The sequence below is a fragment of the Heterodontus francisci genome, chromosome 2 (genome assembly GCF_036365525.1).
Source record: "Heterodontus francisci isolate sHetFra1 chromosome 2, sHetFra1.hap1, whole genome shotgun sequence".
Taxonomy (NCBI): domain Eukaryota; kingdom Metazoa; phylum Chordata; class Chondrichthyes; order Heterodontiformes; family Heterodontidae; genus Heterodontus; species Heterodontus francisci.
In genome coordinates, this window is record NC_090372.1 from 154,089,539 (window position 1) to 154,109,010 (window position 19,472).

General features: G+C 42.6%; 1 protein-coding gene across 2 annotated transcripts; it reads right to left on the minus strand.

Moving 5' to 3' along the window:
• Positions 1-8,010: 8,010 nt before the first annotated feature.
• Positions 8,011-19,032, minus strand: gatad1 (GATA zinc finger domain containing 1). Of its 2 annotated transcripts, XM_068012260.1 has the most exons (5): positions 18,729-19,032; positions 17,299-17,424; positions 15,347-15,406; positions 14,330-14,513; positions 8,011-8,660 (listed from the first exon to the last, which is right to left on the minus strand). In XM_068012260.1, the coding sequence occupies exons 1-5, from the start codon at positions 18,909-18,911 to the stop codon at positions 8,470-8,472; spliced, it is 744 nt and encodes a 247-aa protein (XP_067868361.1). In that variant the 5' UTR covers positions 18,912-19,032; the 3' UTR covers positions 8,011-8,469. The 2 variants fall into 2 exon arrangements, with proteins under 2 accessions (XP_067868361.1, XP_067868370.1); XM_068012269.1 differs by lacking the exon at positions 15,347-15,406.
• Positions 19,033-19,472: the final 440 nt, after the last annotated feature.

Below are 19,472 nucleotides of genomic sequence, written 5' to 3' on the forward strand. Positions count from 1 at the left end.
GCTTGCTTGCCACGCGTAAAATCTGTGTGGAGGTGGGCGAAGGCCCTTAAGTGGCTGCTAATTGGCAAAGTAAGGGCCTTGTTGGCCTGAGGAGGGTGGCCTATTTTTCGCCACACCACCCACCCACCCCCCCGTCCTATGTAAGTGGGGCAGAGGCGGGAGCAATCGGGAAGGCCTCCTGGAGCCACCCGCTCCATTTTACAACAGCCCCCTGCCACTATCCGGCTCGTTGAGGTGGTGGAAAATTCCGGCCAAAATCTCAATGCAATCAGGCAGAGTCAACATTGTTTTGTGAAAGGGAAATTGTGTTTGACTAATTTATTAGAGTTCTTTGAGGAAGTAACAAGCAACATGGATAAAGGGGAATCTGTGGATGTGGTGTACCTGGATTTCCAGAAGGCATCTGACAAGGTGCCACATCAAAGATAACAAAACAAAATAAGAGCCCAATGGTATAGGGGATAACATATTAGCATGGACAGAGGATTGGTTAGCAAACAGAAAACAGAGATTAGGCATTAATGGGTTGTTTTCAGGTTGGCAAGCTGCAACTAGCGGAGTGCCACAAAGATCAATGCTGGGGCCTCAACTATTTACAATTTATATCAATGACTTGGATGAAGGGACAGAATGTATTGTTGCTAAATTTCTGATGACACAAAGATAGGTAGGATTAAGTTGTGAAGAGGCCATAAGGGGCTGAATTTTATCAGCTCACTGCCGATTTCGGCGGCAAGCTTCAAAGGTGACTGGGAACGCACGCGAGATTTATTCCGTGGAGCAGCCGCAATATTAAAAGCGGTGGCTCATTTACATGGCTGGGGCAGATCGTTCCCCCTCCCACGCCTGATGACACGGAGGGGGCAGGCGCTCTGTCCCTGGTGACGGTGTCCAGCAATACTGCGCAGGCGCCCCGCCATTTTTAAAGGGCTTCCAGCCCTGGCATTTAATTTACATTTTTAAATACACATTGCCTTAACATTTATTAAAACCAATTAAATAAATGTTCCCAGCCCCTATTCCCACTCCCTCCACTAACCTTACATTTCATTCCTTGCCATCTCCCCCCGCAAAATACTTACCTTGTCTACCTGACTTCCCCCCTCCTCCACCAAAGTTCAGAAACCTTTAACTTTACCCCTTTCCATCACCCCCCAGACCAATCAGGTAATTTGACCCTGTTCACCCCTCCCGCACTGATATACTTACCTCCTCCCCCCTCCCCACCCAGTTTTCCGCCTTACAACACTGGTCGTAGAACCAACAGCACGGGAGTGCCGGCCACTGACTGCAATATTGGAGCGGGACCAGGTAATTAATTAATTCCTTAATATACATTAATTACCATATTTAAATGTGCTCCCATTGCCGAGTGGTTGTGGGGGGGGGGGGGGGGGAAGAGGGAGACAGGCCGCCACGAGGCCTTACTGCCACTGGCAATATGGGGCAGGACCTTCCCAGCATTGAAGCCCCTGGCGGGCCTCTACTGGAACCATTTTATGGTCCCACCACCATGATCCCCGCGTCAGGGGGTTGGTAAAAGTCAGTTATATCTTGCCAACCAGAAAAAGACCCATTTATCCCGACTCTCTGATTTCTGTTGGTTAGCCAATTCTCTATCCAAGCTAATAAAGTGCCCCTAACCCCATGTGATCTTACGTTGTGTATTAACCTTTTATGCGGCACCTTAACAAATGCTTTCTGGAAGTCCAGATATACCACATCTACAGGATCCCCATTATCCACTTAACTTGTTCCTAACTCTGATGGATTTGACTTTCTAAATGACCTATCACTTCCTTAATAATGGATTCTAACAATTTCTCAACGACAGATGTTAAACTAACTGGTCTATAGTTTCCTACTTTCTGCCTCCCTCCTTTTTTGAATAAGTGTGTTATATTAGCTTTTTTCCAATCCACTGGAACCTTTCCTGCATCCAGGGAATTTTGGAATATTATAACTAATGGATCCACTATCTCCGCTGCCACTTCCTTTAAGACCCCAGGATATAGGCCATCAGGCCCTGGGGACTTGTCTGCCTTCAATCCCAATAGTTTGCTCAGTAATTTTTCCTTGGTGATGATGATTTTTCTAAGTTCCTCCCTTTCTATAACCTTTGCATTACCTGTTACTATCGGGATGGTACTAGTGTGCTCTGCTGTGAAAACGGAGGCAAAATACTGATTTAGCGTCTGCCATTTCTGTGTTCCCCTCTATTAATTCTCCAGTCTCATCCTCCAAGGGACCCTTTTATATACATAGAAGCTTTTGCTATCAGTTTTTATATTTCGTGCTAGTTTTCTTTCGTAATTTATCTTTTCTCATTACTTTTTTAGTAACCCTTTGTTGATCTCTAAAAGTTTCCCAATCTTCCAGCCTGCCACTGGCCTTTGTAATATGGTATGCCTTAGTTTTTGTCTTTATGTTATCCTTAACTTCCTTGCTTAGGTATGGATGATTTTTCCCCCTCTTAGAATCTTTTTTCCTCTCTGGAATATATTTCAGTTGGGAGAAATTGAATATCTCTTTAAAGATCTGCCACTTTCATCAACTATCCTACCTTTTATTCTTCCTGCCCAGTCCACTAGGACCAAATCTGTCCTCATGCCTATGTAATTACCTTTGTTTAACTCCAGAACGCTCGTGTGGGACTCCAGTTTCTAACCCTCAAACTGAATTTGAAATTCTCGCATGCTATGATCACTCTTCCCTAGAGGATCCTTAACTATGAGATAATTAATTAATCCCACCTCATTACATAATACCAAATCTAGAATAGCCTGCTCCCTGGTTGGTTCCACAGCATATTGCTCCAAAAAAACAATCTCTAATACATTCAATGAACTCTCCCTCAAGGCTACCCTTGCCAATATGATTAATCCAGTCGATATGTATATTAAAATCACCCACGATTATTGCCGTACCTTTCTTTCATGCCCCCAGTATTTCCAGGCTTATACTGTGCCCCACTGTGGAACTACTGTTTGGGGACCTAAAAATTACTCCCACCTGGGACTTCTTTCCCTTGTTATTTCTGCCCAGACTGATTCTACATCTTGATCTCCAGTGCCTATATCGTTTATCACTACAGCACCAATCTCTTCCTTTACTAACAAAGCTACACCACCTCCTTTTGCTTCCTGCTTATCCTTCCGAAATACTGAGTACCCTTGTATATTCAATTCCCAAACCTGGCTTCCCTGCAACCACGTCTCAGTAATCGCCACTAAATCATACCCATTTGTCTCTATTTGCACTGTTAACTCATTTATTTTATTTCGAAAGCTTCATGCATTCAGATGCAAAGCCTTTAAGTTTGTTCTATTATCAAATTTCCCTACTCTTGTACGATTCCTTTGTGCAATATGACAGTCACATGTTCTGTCCCTTCATTTTATTTTCTGGTAACAATCAGCCTCATCACTAACCTGCATTCCTACCTTCTACTTTAACTTTGACTTCCTAATTTTCCATGCAACTGAACCCACCCACCCCCACCCCCCCCCTCACTATTTACTTTAAAGCCCTATCTACAGCCCTTGTTATGCAATTCGCCAGGACTCTGGTCCCAGCATGATCCAGGTGCAGCCCGTCCCATCGGAACATCTCCCTCCTTCCCCAGTACTGGTGCCAATGTTCCATGAATTTGAACCCATTTCTCCCACACCAATCTTTGAGCCACGCATTTACCTCTTTAATCTTATTGACCCGGTGCCAATTAGCTCGTGGCTCAGGGAGTAATCCAGAGAGCATTACCTTTTTGGTTTTGCTTTTTAATTTAGCCCCTAGCTGCTCATATTCCCTCAGCAGAACTTCTATCCTCATTCTACCTATATCGTCGGTACCTACGTGGACCTCGACAACTGGATCTTTCCCCTCCCACTCCAAGTTCCTCTGCAGCCCAGATGAGATATCCTGAGCCCTGGCACCAGGTAGGCAACAGAGCCTTCGGGACGCTCGATCCTGGCCAGAGAACAGTTGCCATGCCCCTAACTATACTATCCCTGATTACAAATACATTTCTCTTTTCTCCCCCCCCCCCACTTGAATGGCTCCCTGTACGACAGTGCTATGGTCAGTTTGCTCATCCTGCCTACAGTCCCTGCTCTCGTCCACACAGGGAGCAAGAATCTCAAACTTGTTGGACAAGGACAAGGGCTGAGGCTCCTGCAACACTACCTGCTGCATCCCTCTATCTGCCTCACTCATAGTCACACCCTCCTGTCCCTGACCACTGGCCAAATTCAAGGTAGTTAATCTAAGGGGTGCGACTGTCTCCTGAAACACAGCGTCCAGGTAACTCTGCCCCTCCTTGATGTGTCGCAGTGTCCGAAGCTCAGACTCCAGCTCATCAACTCTGAGCCAGAGTTCCTCGAGCAGCCAACACTTGCTACAGATGTGGTTACTAGGAACCACAATGGGGTTCACCAGCTCCTACATCATGCGGGTACAACACATCGCCTGGCCCTGCATCTCTATTTTATTTAATTAGATTTTAATTTGTTTTTAAAATCTGCTTTAGTTTTTAATTTATATACTAATAAATCAATCAAGTCTTACGCTATATTTGATTTCAATTAAATTAAATGCTTGCCTGAATACTGACCCCAGCGGCTCTGTTTCCCTGCTCTCACTGAATGTGATGTCACTTTTCGATTTTTCCCTGTCTCCGCTCCTGCTGCACTCCTCTCTCTCTGTCCCAGAAAGGATATAATTGCATTGGCAACAGTTCAGAGAAGGTTCACTCGACTGATTCCTCGGATGGGAGGGTTATCTTATGAGCAAAGGTTGGACAAGCTGGGTCTGTATACATTGGAGTTTAGAAGGATGAGCGGTGACCTTATTGAAGCATTTAAGATCCTGAGGGGACTCAACAGGCTGGATGTTGAAAAGATGTTTCCCCTGTAGGAGAGACTACAACTAGGGGGCACAGTTTAAAAATAAGGGATCTCCCAATTAAGACAGAGATGAAAAATTCTTTTCTCTGAGGGTCGTGAGTCTATGGAACTCTCTTCCCTAGAGAACAGTGGAGGCAGGGTCATTGAATGTTTTTAAGGCAGAGGTAGACAGATTCTTGACAAACAAGGGAGTCAAAGGATATTGGGGATAGGCAAGAAAGTGGAGTTGAGTCCACAAACAGATCAGCCATAATCTTATAGAATGGCAGAGCAGGCTTGAGGGGCCAAATAGCCTACTCCTAGTACATATGTTCGTATGTAAGAATGGCGTATCTTTCTTGAGAAGTTCAAACAGTGATGATGCTTTCTCAGAGAAAATTTGAGATCTATAGTGCTAAGAAGTTAAACAGATTCAAACACCTCTGTGAATCATCGTTATCTTGAGGAGTAGGCATTGATTATACATCCTCAACTTCACCGGGATGTGGTCATATTTCACTGTCAGAATAGACAAAACTGAAGAAAGTAATATGGCTCACACTGATAGCACATATTTTGCTTTTAAAAACAAGATCTTCACTTCTAGCCTTTTCCATTAGAATGTAAAGATTCTAGTCATGCTCTTCCTTGGTACCTCCTATGACTGCTATGTCATCTGCAATGCAATCACATCCAGAACACTCTCGATAATGTGATCCACATGCAGTTGGAACAGGTCTTGATGCGCCAACAGACTGAATGGTAACCGTAGAAATGGTGTTGTGAGTGTGGTTAGTTCCTGTGAATCCTCAGAAAGATGGACTGACCAATATCCATGTTTCGCATCAAAATTTAAGAACTTGGCTCTAGCAAACCTTGGGTTCAGCTCTTCTAAAGTAGCAATTTGCGAGGACACCTTTTGAGTGCTCAATTTAATCTTCTGGGATCCAAACAAGCTCTAATGGTAACATCCTTCTTATTTACAATGGTTATAGAGCTACATCAATCTGTGTTTTGCTGAACACAGTGAATAATCACTTGTCGTTCCATCCTGTCAAGCTTGGCCTTTAATTTGTCTTTTATGTGGACACTTCACTTCCGTGGATCTATGACGGGAACTGTGTTGCCTTTCAGGTGAAGAATGGCGTCTTCTATAAAACTACCCACAATGTCAAATCTATCTGGGTATTTCTGTTGCAAATCTTGAATAGGCTCAACAGGGTCACACCTGCCTTCATTATCTAGCATTAGCGCTTTATTGATCTCATGAATGATCATGATCCGGAGTTCACTGCATATTGGTATTGCTGCTACTGCTGGACCACTGATGTCAACAACATAGAAGACTTGTATTGGCCATGCAGAACTTCCATATCTGCACTTCAACATCAATGTCCCTACATAGTAGATTGGTGAACCATTATATGCAGTGAGTCTTGATGTCTGTAACATAGACTCCCACTTCGCTAGATACATATCTTTGAGTATGCATAGAAAAACGTTGGTGTATGCTCCAGTATCTATCGTCACTTGTAGCTTGTACTTGCCACTTTTAATAGGACATATAATTTTGACTGTGGCGAAAACTTCCAGTTGTGTGATTGCATCCAAATGCTGTGTTAGTTACTGGAGAAAGCTTGTTCACTTTCTTGCTCAAATTTGCTTCTTACAGTGCTTTCGTTGGTGTGCAAGTCTCTGCCTACCTCGTGGACGTGCCTGTGCTTGAAATGGTACTGAGTGAACTCTTTTTAAAAAAATTCTTGCCACTAGGCAGCGATGGTTTTTTGTTGAGCTGTGGCTTGGCTTCTCACTGCTTCTTCGCTGCCAGATTTTCTACACAGTCTTGCCCAGTGTCTCTTTAGACCACACACCTTGCAGATATCTATGAATGCAAAAGTGGCTGATGCATTAGACCAGAATTGCCGCATGCCTTGCTCTGTCAAGGTGCCTTGGCTATCTCACCTCTAGTTGTTGCTTCTCCAAGCGCTTGTATACACTGCCGGCTCGCAGCTATGGCTTTATATTTTCTGCCATCTTCAAGTAAACTGTCGATGTCATATCCTTTTTTCTCATCAAGCAGATCCTTTTGGAATGCCTCTATTGGAGTTGATGTGATTACCAGCTCCATTATTCTTTTGGAGATTGCTATGTCTCAGAAATCGTAATCTTTGCCTTTGTTTCAACATCTGACAAATTGGTAAATAGTTTCTTTCGGCTGTTATCTATAGGCCATCAGTTGGAGTCAATTGTTATGACCAGGTGAGAAAGGTGTCTAAGGGTCCCTCTCAGCCTTCACCTGGTCTTATTGTAATAGGGTTTAATTTTAAACACAGCGTGTTCTGAGCTCCCCCTTGGTGAATAAAAGCAAAATACTGCGGATGCTGGAAATCTGAAATAAAAACAAGAAATGCTGGAACCACTCAGCAGGTCTGGCAGCATCTGTGGAAAGAGAAGCAGAGTTCACGTTTCGGGTCAGTGACCCTTCTTCGGGTTCCGAAGATTTTTTCTTTTAACTAATTTTTCTTGGAATTTTGTGAACTGTTCCTGACTTGGCAACTCAAGCAGCTGAGGGGAAACTATTGGGCAGGACTGTGGAAGTGGTCAGAGCAGTGATAATTTTTTCTGATTTTTTGAATTTTTAGATCCTTATCTATACTAAGCACAATGTGCAGTTCTTCCAGCTTCTCCACAGAGTGCATAAAAAGCTACGACCATGTTCAAAGTATTCAGGGATTAAAGGTTTTTGGAATTATGCTCCACCTTCAGTTTCTATGACTTCACCTCCTCTTCCACTTAATTGCATTCAAGAGTTTTGCCCGGTTAGTATAGCATTTAAGTATAGATCCCATACAAATACATTAAACATTCACAAAATAGAAAGGATTTGGGTCATTTGGCCTTTATCCTTCCAATAAACCTATAATTCCCCTGCCCCATCACAGCATCCACAAAGAAACAATGTTGCGCTTTACTAATTTAATAAAAGGGGATAACTGTACTTAAGAAACCTCACAGTTGAAAAGCTATAGTATCCTATTTGGGCCTCACATGTTAAGTCCAATCAACAAAACAGCAAACATGAATTTTCTCTAAGACAGTTTATAGTAAATAAAAGTATAAACCTTTAATCTAATTTGCAATGCTCTTTTTTAATATACAAAACTAGATTCATAATACAGCCATCTGCAAATTTGTTTATTGCAGGACTGAGATATGTATTTGGTCCACTCACTGACTTGGATATAAAATTGGCACAATGTACAGGTACACAGAATATGCTTAACAATATACAGATACAGTACTTCACATATATTGCAAAAGATCACTAATAGGTTCTGCAGAAGTTCCAGCAACCTCATGCCAAAAGTAGGTTTTGCCATACTAATTTTCACAAACCTGCCAGACTTTAAACTGACAATTTTTGGAGGTCATAAACTTCAGGTCAAAATAGTTTGGAACCCTATAATGTTAAAAATGTTGTGAACTATTTGAACATGTTTTAAGTGTTTACAACAGCTTGTCTTTTAATCAGGCTAAGATTTAGATATACTGCATAAATATAAACTAATTTTAAGATTTGGTACCCTAGCTATAAACTGTTTCCTACTGATTCTTTCACCGTTACTGCGGGGGTTGGTCCAACACGGGTCCAGATATACCCTTTCTCAGGTCTGATTGGAATAACTGGAAACGGAGTAGATCGTGATTTGAAGTATTCAGAAGGTGCATGACAGATAAACTCAAAATGCTCCATTTTTCTCGGTAGGTCTTCCTCTGGTCCTGAAGATAAAGCAAAATTTTGTAATAAAACCTATATAGACTTATTTTCCAACCAGTACTGAACTTTCAAAGGAAAGTGCAAAAACTTCATTTCACAGTCCTCTCCTGGGGTCAGTCAGTTTAAAATGCAACTTTTAAAAACATATCCACTTCATAACTTGCTACCTCCTCAAACTGTTGGCTCACATATTAGGGACATTACACCCATTACAGTATGCTGTAGATCAGTTTTGGAGAGCCAAGAGGCTCAAAAATAACAGATGGTGAATTTATTGTTGATCTGAAAAAATTTCCTTTTATGGCAGCACTGTAATGCCAGCAAATTGTCCTTTTATATTTTTCATCTTAGACTACTTGCTTCAAGATCAGTAAAGTGATGGAAGAGAATTTCATTTTGGATCAGACTAGATCCATACTGGATTCAGCATTGGGCGTTACATCAGTTTTGAATCAGTCCCCTGAAACTGCCGTATCTTGCTGGGGTGTGGTTGCAGAGACACGAACAGCACTCCAAAGTTGGTAAGCTGTTCCACTGCAGAAGAATTGCATTCAAGTCTTCTGTATTTAATGACCATAGTTGCAGTTTTCGGCCGAGTCCTTGGACACTAGAGGAACCTGGCTTACCTTTCCCCACCATGCCCAGGCAACAAGGCCCAGCTGCTGTTTAGCTCAAATTTGCTAATTTGGCATAGATCAACAACTGAATCTGAACTCTTCTGGACAGAATGATTTAATGCACAGCAAGCGATGCCTTCATCCACTAGATCATTGTCAGTGACTTTCTTGCGAATACTTTTATTCAATAATTCTATCTGATGCTAAATTCTGTATTAAGTTTCCCTTCACTTGATAAAAAAACGACACCAATTATTTTCTGGGATGAAAGGCCAGGTAAGTGATTTATTCCTAGACCTTTGTGAATGCTGCTTTACCAGGATAGCCTGGATTAACTGTGCTGATATTCTTCTGTGGAAAGTAACCTAGGTTCCATCCAATAGTTCTATTTTGTTGAAAAAAATCCACGTCAACTATATTCATTTTAATGTTCTCTAATTCACAGTATGCTAAATAGAAGCAAAATTATGGTAAATGAGCAGCACATAAGATAGCCAAACTTGAGTAACTTTCATCCTTGAAATATTAAAAAGAAAAAAGTGTACTTATGCTATGTGATTAGGAAAAGTTAAATAATTTCCATAAACCTGGAGTATTGTATGCAGTTTTGGTCTCCTTACCCAAGGAAAGAGATACTTGCCATAGAGGGTGTGCAACGAAGGTTCACCAAACTAATTCCCGGGATGGAGGGATTGTCCTATGAGGAAAGATTAAATAGACTGGGCCTTTATTCTCTGCAGTTTAGAAGAACGAGAAGTGATCTCATTCAAACATACAAAATTCTTACAGGGCTCGACAGGGTAGATACAGGAAGGATATTTCCCCTGACTGGGGAATCTAGAACCAGGGGACACAGTCTCAGAATATGGGGCAATCCATTTAGGACTGAGATGAGGAGGAATTTCTTCACTCAGAGGGTGGTGAATCTTTGGAATTCTCTGCCCAAAGGGTTGTTGAGTAGGTTCAATACTGAGATTAATAGATTTCTACATATTAAAAACATCAAGGGATACGGAAAATGGCGTTGAAGTAGATGATCAGCTATGCTGTCACTGAATGGCAGAGTGGGCTTGAAGGACTGAATGGGAGGAAATAGTGGATGTGCTGAGGATCATCTTCAAACCCTCACTGGATTTGTGCAAGGTGCCTGAGGATTAGAGGTCTGCAAACATATACTATTATTTGGAGACCAACCCTGGTTCAATGAAGAGTGCAGGAGGGCATGCCAGGAGCAGCAACAGGCATACCTCAAAATGAGGTGTCAACCTGGGGAAGCTACAACCCAGGACTACTTGTGTGCCAAACTGCGTAAGCAGCATGCGATAGACAGAGCTAAGCGATCCCATAAGCAACGGATCAGATTCTAAGCTCTGCAGTCCTGCCACGTGAATGGTGGTGGACAATTAAACAACAGGAGGAGGTGGCTCCACAAATATCCCCATCCTCAATGATGGGGGAGCCCAGCACATCAGTGCAAACGATAAGGCTCAGGCATGTGCAACAATCTTCAGCCAGAAGTGCCGAGTTGATGATCCATCGCGGCCTCCTTCTGAAGTCCCCAGCATCACAGATGCCAGACCTCAGCTAATTCGATTCACTCCGCGTGATTTCAAGAAACGACCGAAGGCACTGGATATTGCAAAGGCTATGGGCCCTGACAATATTCCGGCAATAGTACTGAAGACCCTTGCTCCAGAACTTGCCGTGCCCCTAGCCAAGCTGCTCCAGTACAGCTACAACACTGGCATCTACCGGCAATGTGGAAAATTGCCCAGGTATGTCCAGTACACAAAAAGCAAGACAAGTCCAACCCGGCCAATTACCGCCCCATCAATCTACTCTTAATTATCAGTACAGTCTTGGAAGGTGTCATTGACTGTGCTATCAAGTGGCACTTGCTTAGCAATAACCTGCTCAGTGATGCTCAGTTTGGGTTCCGCCAGAGCCACTCAGCCCCTGACATCACAGCCTTGGTTCAAACATGGACAAAAGAGGTGAGGTGAGACTGACTGCCCTTGACATCAAGGCAGCATTTGACCCAGTATGGCATCAAGCAGCCCTAGCAAAACTGGAGGTCAATGGGAGTCAGGGGGAAAACTCTCTGCTGGTTGGAGTCATGCCTAGCAGAAAGGAAGATGATTGTGGCTGTTGGAGGTCAATCATCTCAGCTCCAGGATATCACTGCAGGAGTTTCTCAACGTAGCATGCTAGGCCCAACCATCTTCAACTGCTTCATCAATGACCTTCCTTCAATCATAAGGTCAGAAGTGGGGATGTTCGCTGATGATCGTGCAATGTTCAGCACCATTCACGACTCCTCAGATACTGAAGCAGTTCCTGCAGGGAGTGTGATGAAATACTCTCTACTTGCCTGGATGGGTGCAGCTTCAACAACACACAAGAAGCTCGACACCATCCAGGACAAAGCAGCCCGCTTGATTGGCACACCATCCACAAACATTCACTCCCTCCAACACCAACACACAGTGGCAGCAGTATGTACCATCTACAACAAGGCTTCTTAGACAGCACCTTCCAAACCTGCGACCTCTACCCCCTAGAAGGACAAGGGCAGCAAATGCATGGGAACACCACCACCAAGTTTCCATCCATGCCACACACGATCCCTACTTGGCACTACATCCCCATTCCTTCACTCACTGGGTCAAAATCCTGGAACTGCCTTCCTAACAGCACTGTGGGTGTACCTACCCCACATGGACTGCAGCGGTTCAAGAAGGCAGCTCACCACCACCTTCTCAAGGGCTATTAGGGATGGGCAGTAAATGCTGGCCTGGCCAGTGACGCCCACATCCCATGAATGAATAAAAAAAAAGCTAATATAAAAAAGAATCCACAAGTCTTCTGTAGGCATATTAATAGCAAAAAGGTGGTAAAAGGAGGACTGGGGCCGATTACGGATCAAAAAGACGATTAACGCAAGGAGGCTGGGGCATGGTTGTGGTATTAAATAAATACTTTGCATCTGTCTTTACCAAGGAAGATGCAATGCAGATCATGGTGACAGGGGAGGTAATTCAGACACTTGAAGGTTTTAAAACTGATAAGATGGTGGTAGTGGATAGGCTGGTTGTACTTAAAGTTGATAAGGTACCAGGACAGGATAAGATGCATCCAAGGATACTGAGGGAAGTGAGTGTTGAAATTGCACAGGAACTGGCCATAATTTTCCAGTCTTCCTTAGATTCAGGGGTGGTGCCAGAGGACTGGAGAATTGCGAATGTTCAAAAAAGGGTGTAAAGATAAGGCCAGCAACTACAGTTTAACCTTGGTGGTGGGAAAGCTTTGAGAAACGATAATTCGGGACAAAATTACAAGACACTTGGGTAAATGCAGGCTAGTTAGGGAAAGCCAGTATGAATTTGGTAAGGGCAAATCATTTTTAACTAACTTGGTGGAGTTTTTTGGATGAGGTACAGAGAAGGTTAATCAGGGCAATGCGTTGATGTGGTGTACATGGACGTCCAAAAAGCATTTGCTAAAGTGCCGCACAACAGACTTGTGAGCAAAGTTGTAGCTCATGGAATAAATGAGACAGTAGCGACATGGACACGAAATTGGATGGGTGACAGAATAGTGATTAATGGATATTTTTCGGACTGCAGGAAGGTTTGTAGTTGAGTTCCACAAGTGTTGCCGTTGATGATATACAATGATGTAGACCTTGGGTACAGGGCACAGTTTCAAAAGTTGCAATGATACGAAACTTGGAAAGGAGCAGTGTAGAACTTCAAAAGGACATAGACAGGTTTGTAGAATGGGCAGACATGTGGCAGATGAAATTTAATGCAGAGAAGTGTGAAGTGATTCATTTTGGTAGGAAGAAACGCAGAAAGATAACATAAAATAAAGGGTACAATTGTAAAGTGGGTGCAGGAGCAGAGGGACCTGGGTGCATTTGTGTGTCAATCATTGAAGGTGGCAGGACAGGTTGACAAAGCGTGGTTAATAAAGCATACAGGATCCTAGGCCTCATTAATAGGGCACAGAGTACAAAAGCAAGGAAGTTATGTTAAACTTGTATGGAAAACTGGTTCGGCTTCAACTGGAGTACTGTGTCCAGTTCTGGGCGCCACACTTTAGGAAGGATGTGAGGGCATTGGAGAGAGTACAGAAAAGATTCACGAGAATGGTTCCAGGGATGAGGAACTTCAGTTATGTGGATAGATTGCAGAAGATGGGATTTTTTCCTTAGAGATGGTTGAGAGGCGATTTGACTGAGGTGTTCAAAATCATGAGGGGTCTGGACAGAGTGGATAGGGAAAAGCTGTTCCCACTCGTGAAAGGATCAAGAACGAGAGGGCACAGATTTCAAGTAACTGGAACAAGAAGCGATGGCAACTTTTTCACGCAGTGAGTGGCTAGGATCAGGAATGCACTACCTGAGAGCATGGTGGAAGCAAGTTCAATTGAGGAATTCAAGAGGAAATTGGATTGTTATCTGAAAAGGAAGAATGTGCAGGGCTAAGGGGGAGAAGGTGGGGGAGAGGCACTAGGTACATTGCGGAAAGCCATCGCAGACACAACAGGCCGAATGGCCTCCGGCTGTGCTGCAACAATTCTGTGAAAGAAGCTGATGGATTCAGGAGACTAACTGCCCGGGGGTGGGGGGGGGAAATAATTAACAACAACATAAACTGGAAGAATTACGTGATACAACGGTAACAACATCTGAAATAAGTAAACAGGAAACTACTTAGCAAAACTAGAGAGGCATGAAGAAGTGAACAATTTGGGAGCCACAGCTTTTAAAAATTGGGCATCCCAGTAACCACAAGCTGAAGTGTTGACTTTTAACAAATATACCCCAAATCTAATTCCAACATTTGCATTCAAGTTGAATTTCTAAAAGTTGAAAACTGGCTAGGGAAGCACCTTCTCCTCCAGTACACATTCTGTACCTTGGTGAATCAAGGTTATTGATGCCCTCCTTGGAAATGTGGTGAGTGAAGAATAATGGTATGGCACAATATGTTAGTTATTTGTATTAAGGGGCAAGCTTCGTACTACAGCATTAACAGCTTCATACATACCAAGTATATAAGTTGCTGCATCAAACTGGTCTTTGGAGCTTGCCTGAGTTGGGATAAGCCACGTAATCACTGCACTCTTCTCGCAGTATTGATCCTGTACAAATCCTCTGATCTGGGCGTAGTAAATCTTTTCATCATCTTCATCCACTACGGAGACTATATCTCCAACTTGATAATATATACCCTAAAACACATTGAAAGACTGTGTACCTTTAAAGTAAAATAAATTTGAAAACTCTAATGCTTCTGAAAATCCCCAGCTAAATCAATAATTATTAAGTGGGTAAATGTAGTGGTGGTGGGGGGTGTCACATTTCGAATAGGTCCTGGGTGTGATTGCTAGTTTGTGCTCTGCCAGATGATCTTGGCTGGGGCTGTAGTTTTGGCAGCAGAATTGCACTTCATGCTCCTGTGGGGGAATAAGCTTAGGCTTCTGGCCTTGATCATTATTCAATGACTCCTGCTTGAAAATGCACTCATGCAGATACCAGAAGAATAAGATTCAGTTTTGTATTTACACCATTTCATGATCGAACACGCTGCACTACCAGACACTAATTTACACGTGAAGACTGGATGTCTAGCATCTGTGGAACCACATCCACTATGCACAATGCATTAGGAATGGAGAGCAGAAGTTTGGGGGATAGAGGAGGAGGGGGAAATCCCACCCTAAGACTACTGGAAGGATTAGCTCTGCAAGGTATGTGTTGGATAAAGTGAGAGAGAGAAACAAATTCTCAAGGAATAGTGGAACTATACAGTTTCTGGAGTGTTCATTTGTGAAAAGAATCCAGCCACATCTCAAACCAGACAAAAATCAAAAATTAAAGATTACTGAGGTTGTAAATTGTAGAGAACCATACTCTAAGCAGTTATATATGTAATGTTTCAAGGGAAGGTCTAGCTCATTCATGCAAATAGTCTCTTCAAAATAAAAGACTGAAATATTTACTATAGTGGACATTTACTTATAGAGAGAAAAGATGAAATTACATACTGCTGAAAAATTCTTACCCCGTAGAAAATGGATTCAGATGTGATTATTGTAGACACAGATTTTGGTGCTTTAATTGGCTGCAAAATACCACAGCAGTCTCTTACTTGAAAATTCAGACTATTCCAAACTAACATTTGAAATACTACTCTAAATTCAAACAATAAATTGTATTTATATAGCACCTTTAACATAAAATCTTAAGGCACTTCAGAGTATTCAAATGAAATTTGACACCAAACCACATAGAGATATCAGAGCAGATGCCTAAAAGTTTGGTCAAGGAGGTAGGTTGTAAAGAGGAGGAGAAATGGATCTGTTTAGAGAGGGAATTCCAGAGTTTAGGGCCAAGGCAGCTGAAGGAACGGCCATCAGTGGTGGACAAATTAAAACTGGGGATGCTCAAGAGGCCAGAATTAGCAGAGGGCAGATATCTCAGAGGGTTGTGAGGCTGGAGGTGATTAGAGAGATAGGGAGGAGTAAGGGCATGGAGGATTTGAAAATAAGGATGTAAATTTTAAAAAGAGAGGCGTCGCTTAATTGGGTGCCATTGTAGATCAGCAAGCACAGGACAAGGAGGGATATAGTTTACCATTGTCACAGTCACATAGTATGTCATTTGTGACTTTGATAAGAGCTGTTTTGGTACTGTGGCAGAGGTATAAACCTGATTTGGAGGGATTCAGCCTTGGAGTTCCAGAAAAGATGGGTAGAAATTTGGGAAGTGACAACATGTTCAGGGACTTCAGAGGAAAGGAAGGTTGAAGATAGGGTTGGTAGTTTGCAAAGTCAGAGGGCTCAATTCAGGACAGATACCACATATAAGTGCAGATAGTGTTGCAACCAAAAAGAAACAAAATCCATGATTCTGTATAAGACACTTGACCAATCATGGTGATTCCCCCTCAGACTGCAGGAAATCTGATTTGAATTCACGTTGACTGTTTCATTCATTATCCAAGCTATGAATGTTTGAAAAATGTGAAACTGCAAATTACAGACAGATTAATAAAAGACTGGGAGTTGAAGAAAGGGAAATTACAATGAAGAGCCCAAAACAGGAGAGGAAAATTATTCCATGAACAAACGATTGTGCATCACAAATTTAGCTACAGGACCATCCATCACAGTGACCCAACTTTCAACCATTAAATCCTGACCTAAATTTCTAGTCTTATGTGCAAGTATACCAGTGCATCAGAAAATACAATATCTAACATGCTTCTTTTACATTTCTGACAGCCAATAGGTCCCTTATTAAATGCCAGTGTTCAAATGTTCCAATTCAAAACCAAAATATTAGACTTCACATAGCTGAAATGATATTGCTATGCGTTTTATACAAACTGTCCCATTAAATGATCTCATGGATTTATCAGGGCAGCATGGCTTAACCCATTCCATCATGTCAAACAGTCCACGAGAAACAGAGGGTGAATAATACTTGGAACCAAAATACAATGCCAGAATATTTAAGGACAGTAACTTGAGAGTGTTTTCTGGCAGGATCAATTTTTGGAACAGCCCAATCAAAAACCTGTTGCTGTCATTGGACAAGGGGCAACATCGTAAGTTCTCACTGCAACACAATCATTTCTGATGTTTTCATTAAAAAAGAAATGTTAATAAATCACAGGAACAGATATAGACAAGATAGTCCTTCATACACATCCTGGTCCTTTTTAAAATTTTAATAAGGGATCCATTACTTACCAGAATGCAAAAAAGATTCCCATCAGCAATTCAGGATGGAGATTTACTTTAAAGAACAAAAATAAGGCATCAACAATTAATGACAGACCGCTGCACATGAGAAAGGTCCTCAAAGTTTGAAAAATTATATAATGTACAATACCAAGATCAAATTGCATCATGTAGACCTTGGCTAACTGCACTATTGATTCAAGAAATGTTTTCTTCCTTTCCCCCATAACTTTAAATACTCAAAAACTGTATCTTTGAACTGCCTTACGTTTTTTAATTTGAATATATGTCTACGGCCCTTTCCTTTAGTAGAAACTTTTTTTTCAGCAGGAGGCATAGACCTGTATTTTGTGTTCCGTAACCTTGCAGACCGCCTGTGAATTTCTTGCTTTGCCTGTCAAAACACAAAAAAAATTAAATATGTTATATCAAGTATTATCGAGACTTCAGTTACTTCAATATCAATATATTTTGGGTACTTAATAGCATACTTCAATGGAATAATGAAGACAGCCCAGCACAGTTAATAAAACCTGCCAATTAAACAAGTAAACAGCAAAGTACTGCAGATGCTGCAAATCTGAAATGGAAACACTCAGCATGTCTGGCAGCATCTGTGGAGAGAGAAGCAGAGTTAATGTTTCAGGTCTGTGATCTTTCATCAGAACAGAATACCTGGGTTCAGTTAGTGAAGGTTGACATCTCCAAGCTGGAGTTCACCTGCTGTTATTCAGAGGAAGTTTGTCATTAGCCTCATCTGTACCATTAATACGGAGTTCAAAAAACACCAACATAGATCAAGCTTTTTGCTGATGGCAGTTCAAGAGTGACCTCAGCAAAAACAATCACATAGAAATACTAATAAGATGACTCTTAGAAAGAAACTAAATAGGGGGCAAAGCAAGTCACATCACCAATGGACACAGGTCCTCAATGGGCTACTGGATAAACTCTCAGCCATAGCATGAAAAAGTTCCCTAGTTTGACTACTAGTCCATGAACAGAAATAGGAATGTTAGAACTAACCAAGGGCTGCAGGATGGGAGGGGTAGGATGTCCAGTCATTATCGAGTGATTTCCACTGGAAACCGCGTGTATGGATGTTTGGTAAAGGCAGATTAATTCTCAACTATAGTACCCTAAATGTCTGAATAGCCATTTAACACTTATCACTGAGATTACAGGAATTTTAACAGAATTTCAGCATCATATTGCTCATCCCTGTTCCCAGTTTTTCGTGAAAACCATATGAATATTTCAGCTTGGATCAAGTTGCGACACAGAATGAGCCCATCATGTCTGTGCTGGCCCTATGCTCGTGCTCTCCAGATCTAATCCCATAGTCGCGTACCTTCTTCCTCTGCTCCATTTAAAAAAACATCCATTGCCCCACAAGACATGCAACAACCGCTGGCTCCATTTCATGCTCCAACAATCCTCAAAGCAAATATATGCCTCCTGACCTCTCAGCTCAATCATAAGCCTAACTAGAGGTAACATTCTCTCCTTATTCACTTTAGTAAACATACTGTTAAATCTCCTCAGTTTCTCCGCTGCAGCAGGAACTGTCCCAGAATCTCTCCCAATGTCTGTAGTCTCCCGGTCCCAGTCCGGCGACCTGTCTCTATCCCTGTTTCCAATAACGCCCTCCGCCCCGGGCAGTATCTATAGCGAGGGCCTGAGCGGCCTCCCCCTCACCTGCTTGCCGCCGCCGTTGCTCTGCTGAGCGGCCGGAGTTCCTCCGGGCCCCAAGGTCGAGCCGGGCCCGGGGCTTTTGCCAGCGCAGTTATTACAGACGATTTCGCCCTGGCTGCTCTTCCTCCACATGGCCGACGAGTTGGCCTTGCATACGCTACAGGACGGCTTCAAACCCAGCGGCATTACCACACCTTCAGCAAAGACCGACTAACCCAACCAGAATAATCCAAACACAGCGACAGCCACAACTCAAAATCGCAGCACAGGCCCTTCCCCCGCTCCAGTTACATCGGTGGCGGCCGCGCCCCCTAGCGGGCGGGAGGACGACGCGCACCAAAACCAACCTCAGACTTGGCACCCAGCTGATAACCCCAAAGGAGGTCATTGAAATTAATCTAAAGCTTTAACATTGTGTTGTGTAAATGCTGTAGAAGGTTTCACTTGGTAGCTTATTCATGGTCGGGGAGATGGTGGTGTAGTGGTAATGGCACTAAACTAGTGATCCAGAGGCTCAGGTCCTAGAGAGACAGGCTCAAATCCCACCATGGCAGTTGGTGAAATTTAAATTTGAATATTTAATTTAGAGGATCTGGACTTGAAAGCTAGTAATAGTGCCATAAAACTATCAATTGTTTAAAAACCCCATCTGTTTGGAAATCTACTGTTCTTACCTGGTCTGGCCTGCATGTGACACCAGACCCACAGCAATGTGTTTGACTCTGAACTGCCTTCTGAAATGGCCTG

Bases quoted from the DNA above. Each gene is read 5' to 3' on its own strand.
- gatad1 (XM_068012260.1), bottom strand. From the start codon at position 18,911: ATGCCGCTGGGTTTGAAGCCGTCCTGTAGCGTATGCAAGGCCAACTCG. The intron at 15,407-17,298 runs GTAAGGCAGTTC...GGTATTTTGCAG, and splicing joins ATATATTCAAATTAAAAAAC to CCAATTAAAGCACCAAAATC. The intron at 8,661-14,329 runs GTATGTATGAAG...CTTTATCTTCAG, and splicing joins TGCAGCAACTTATATACTTG to GACCAGAGGAAGACCTACCG.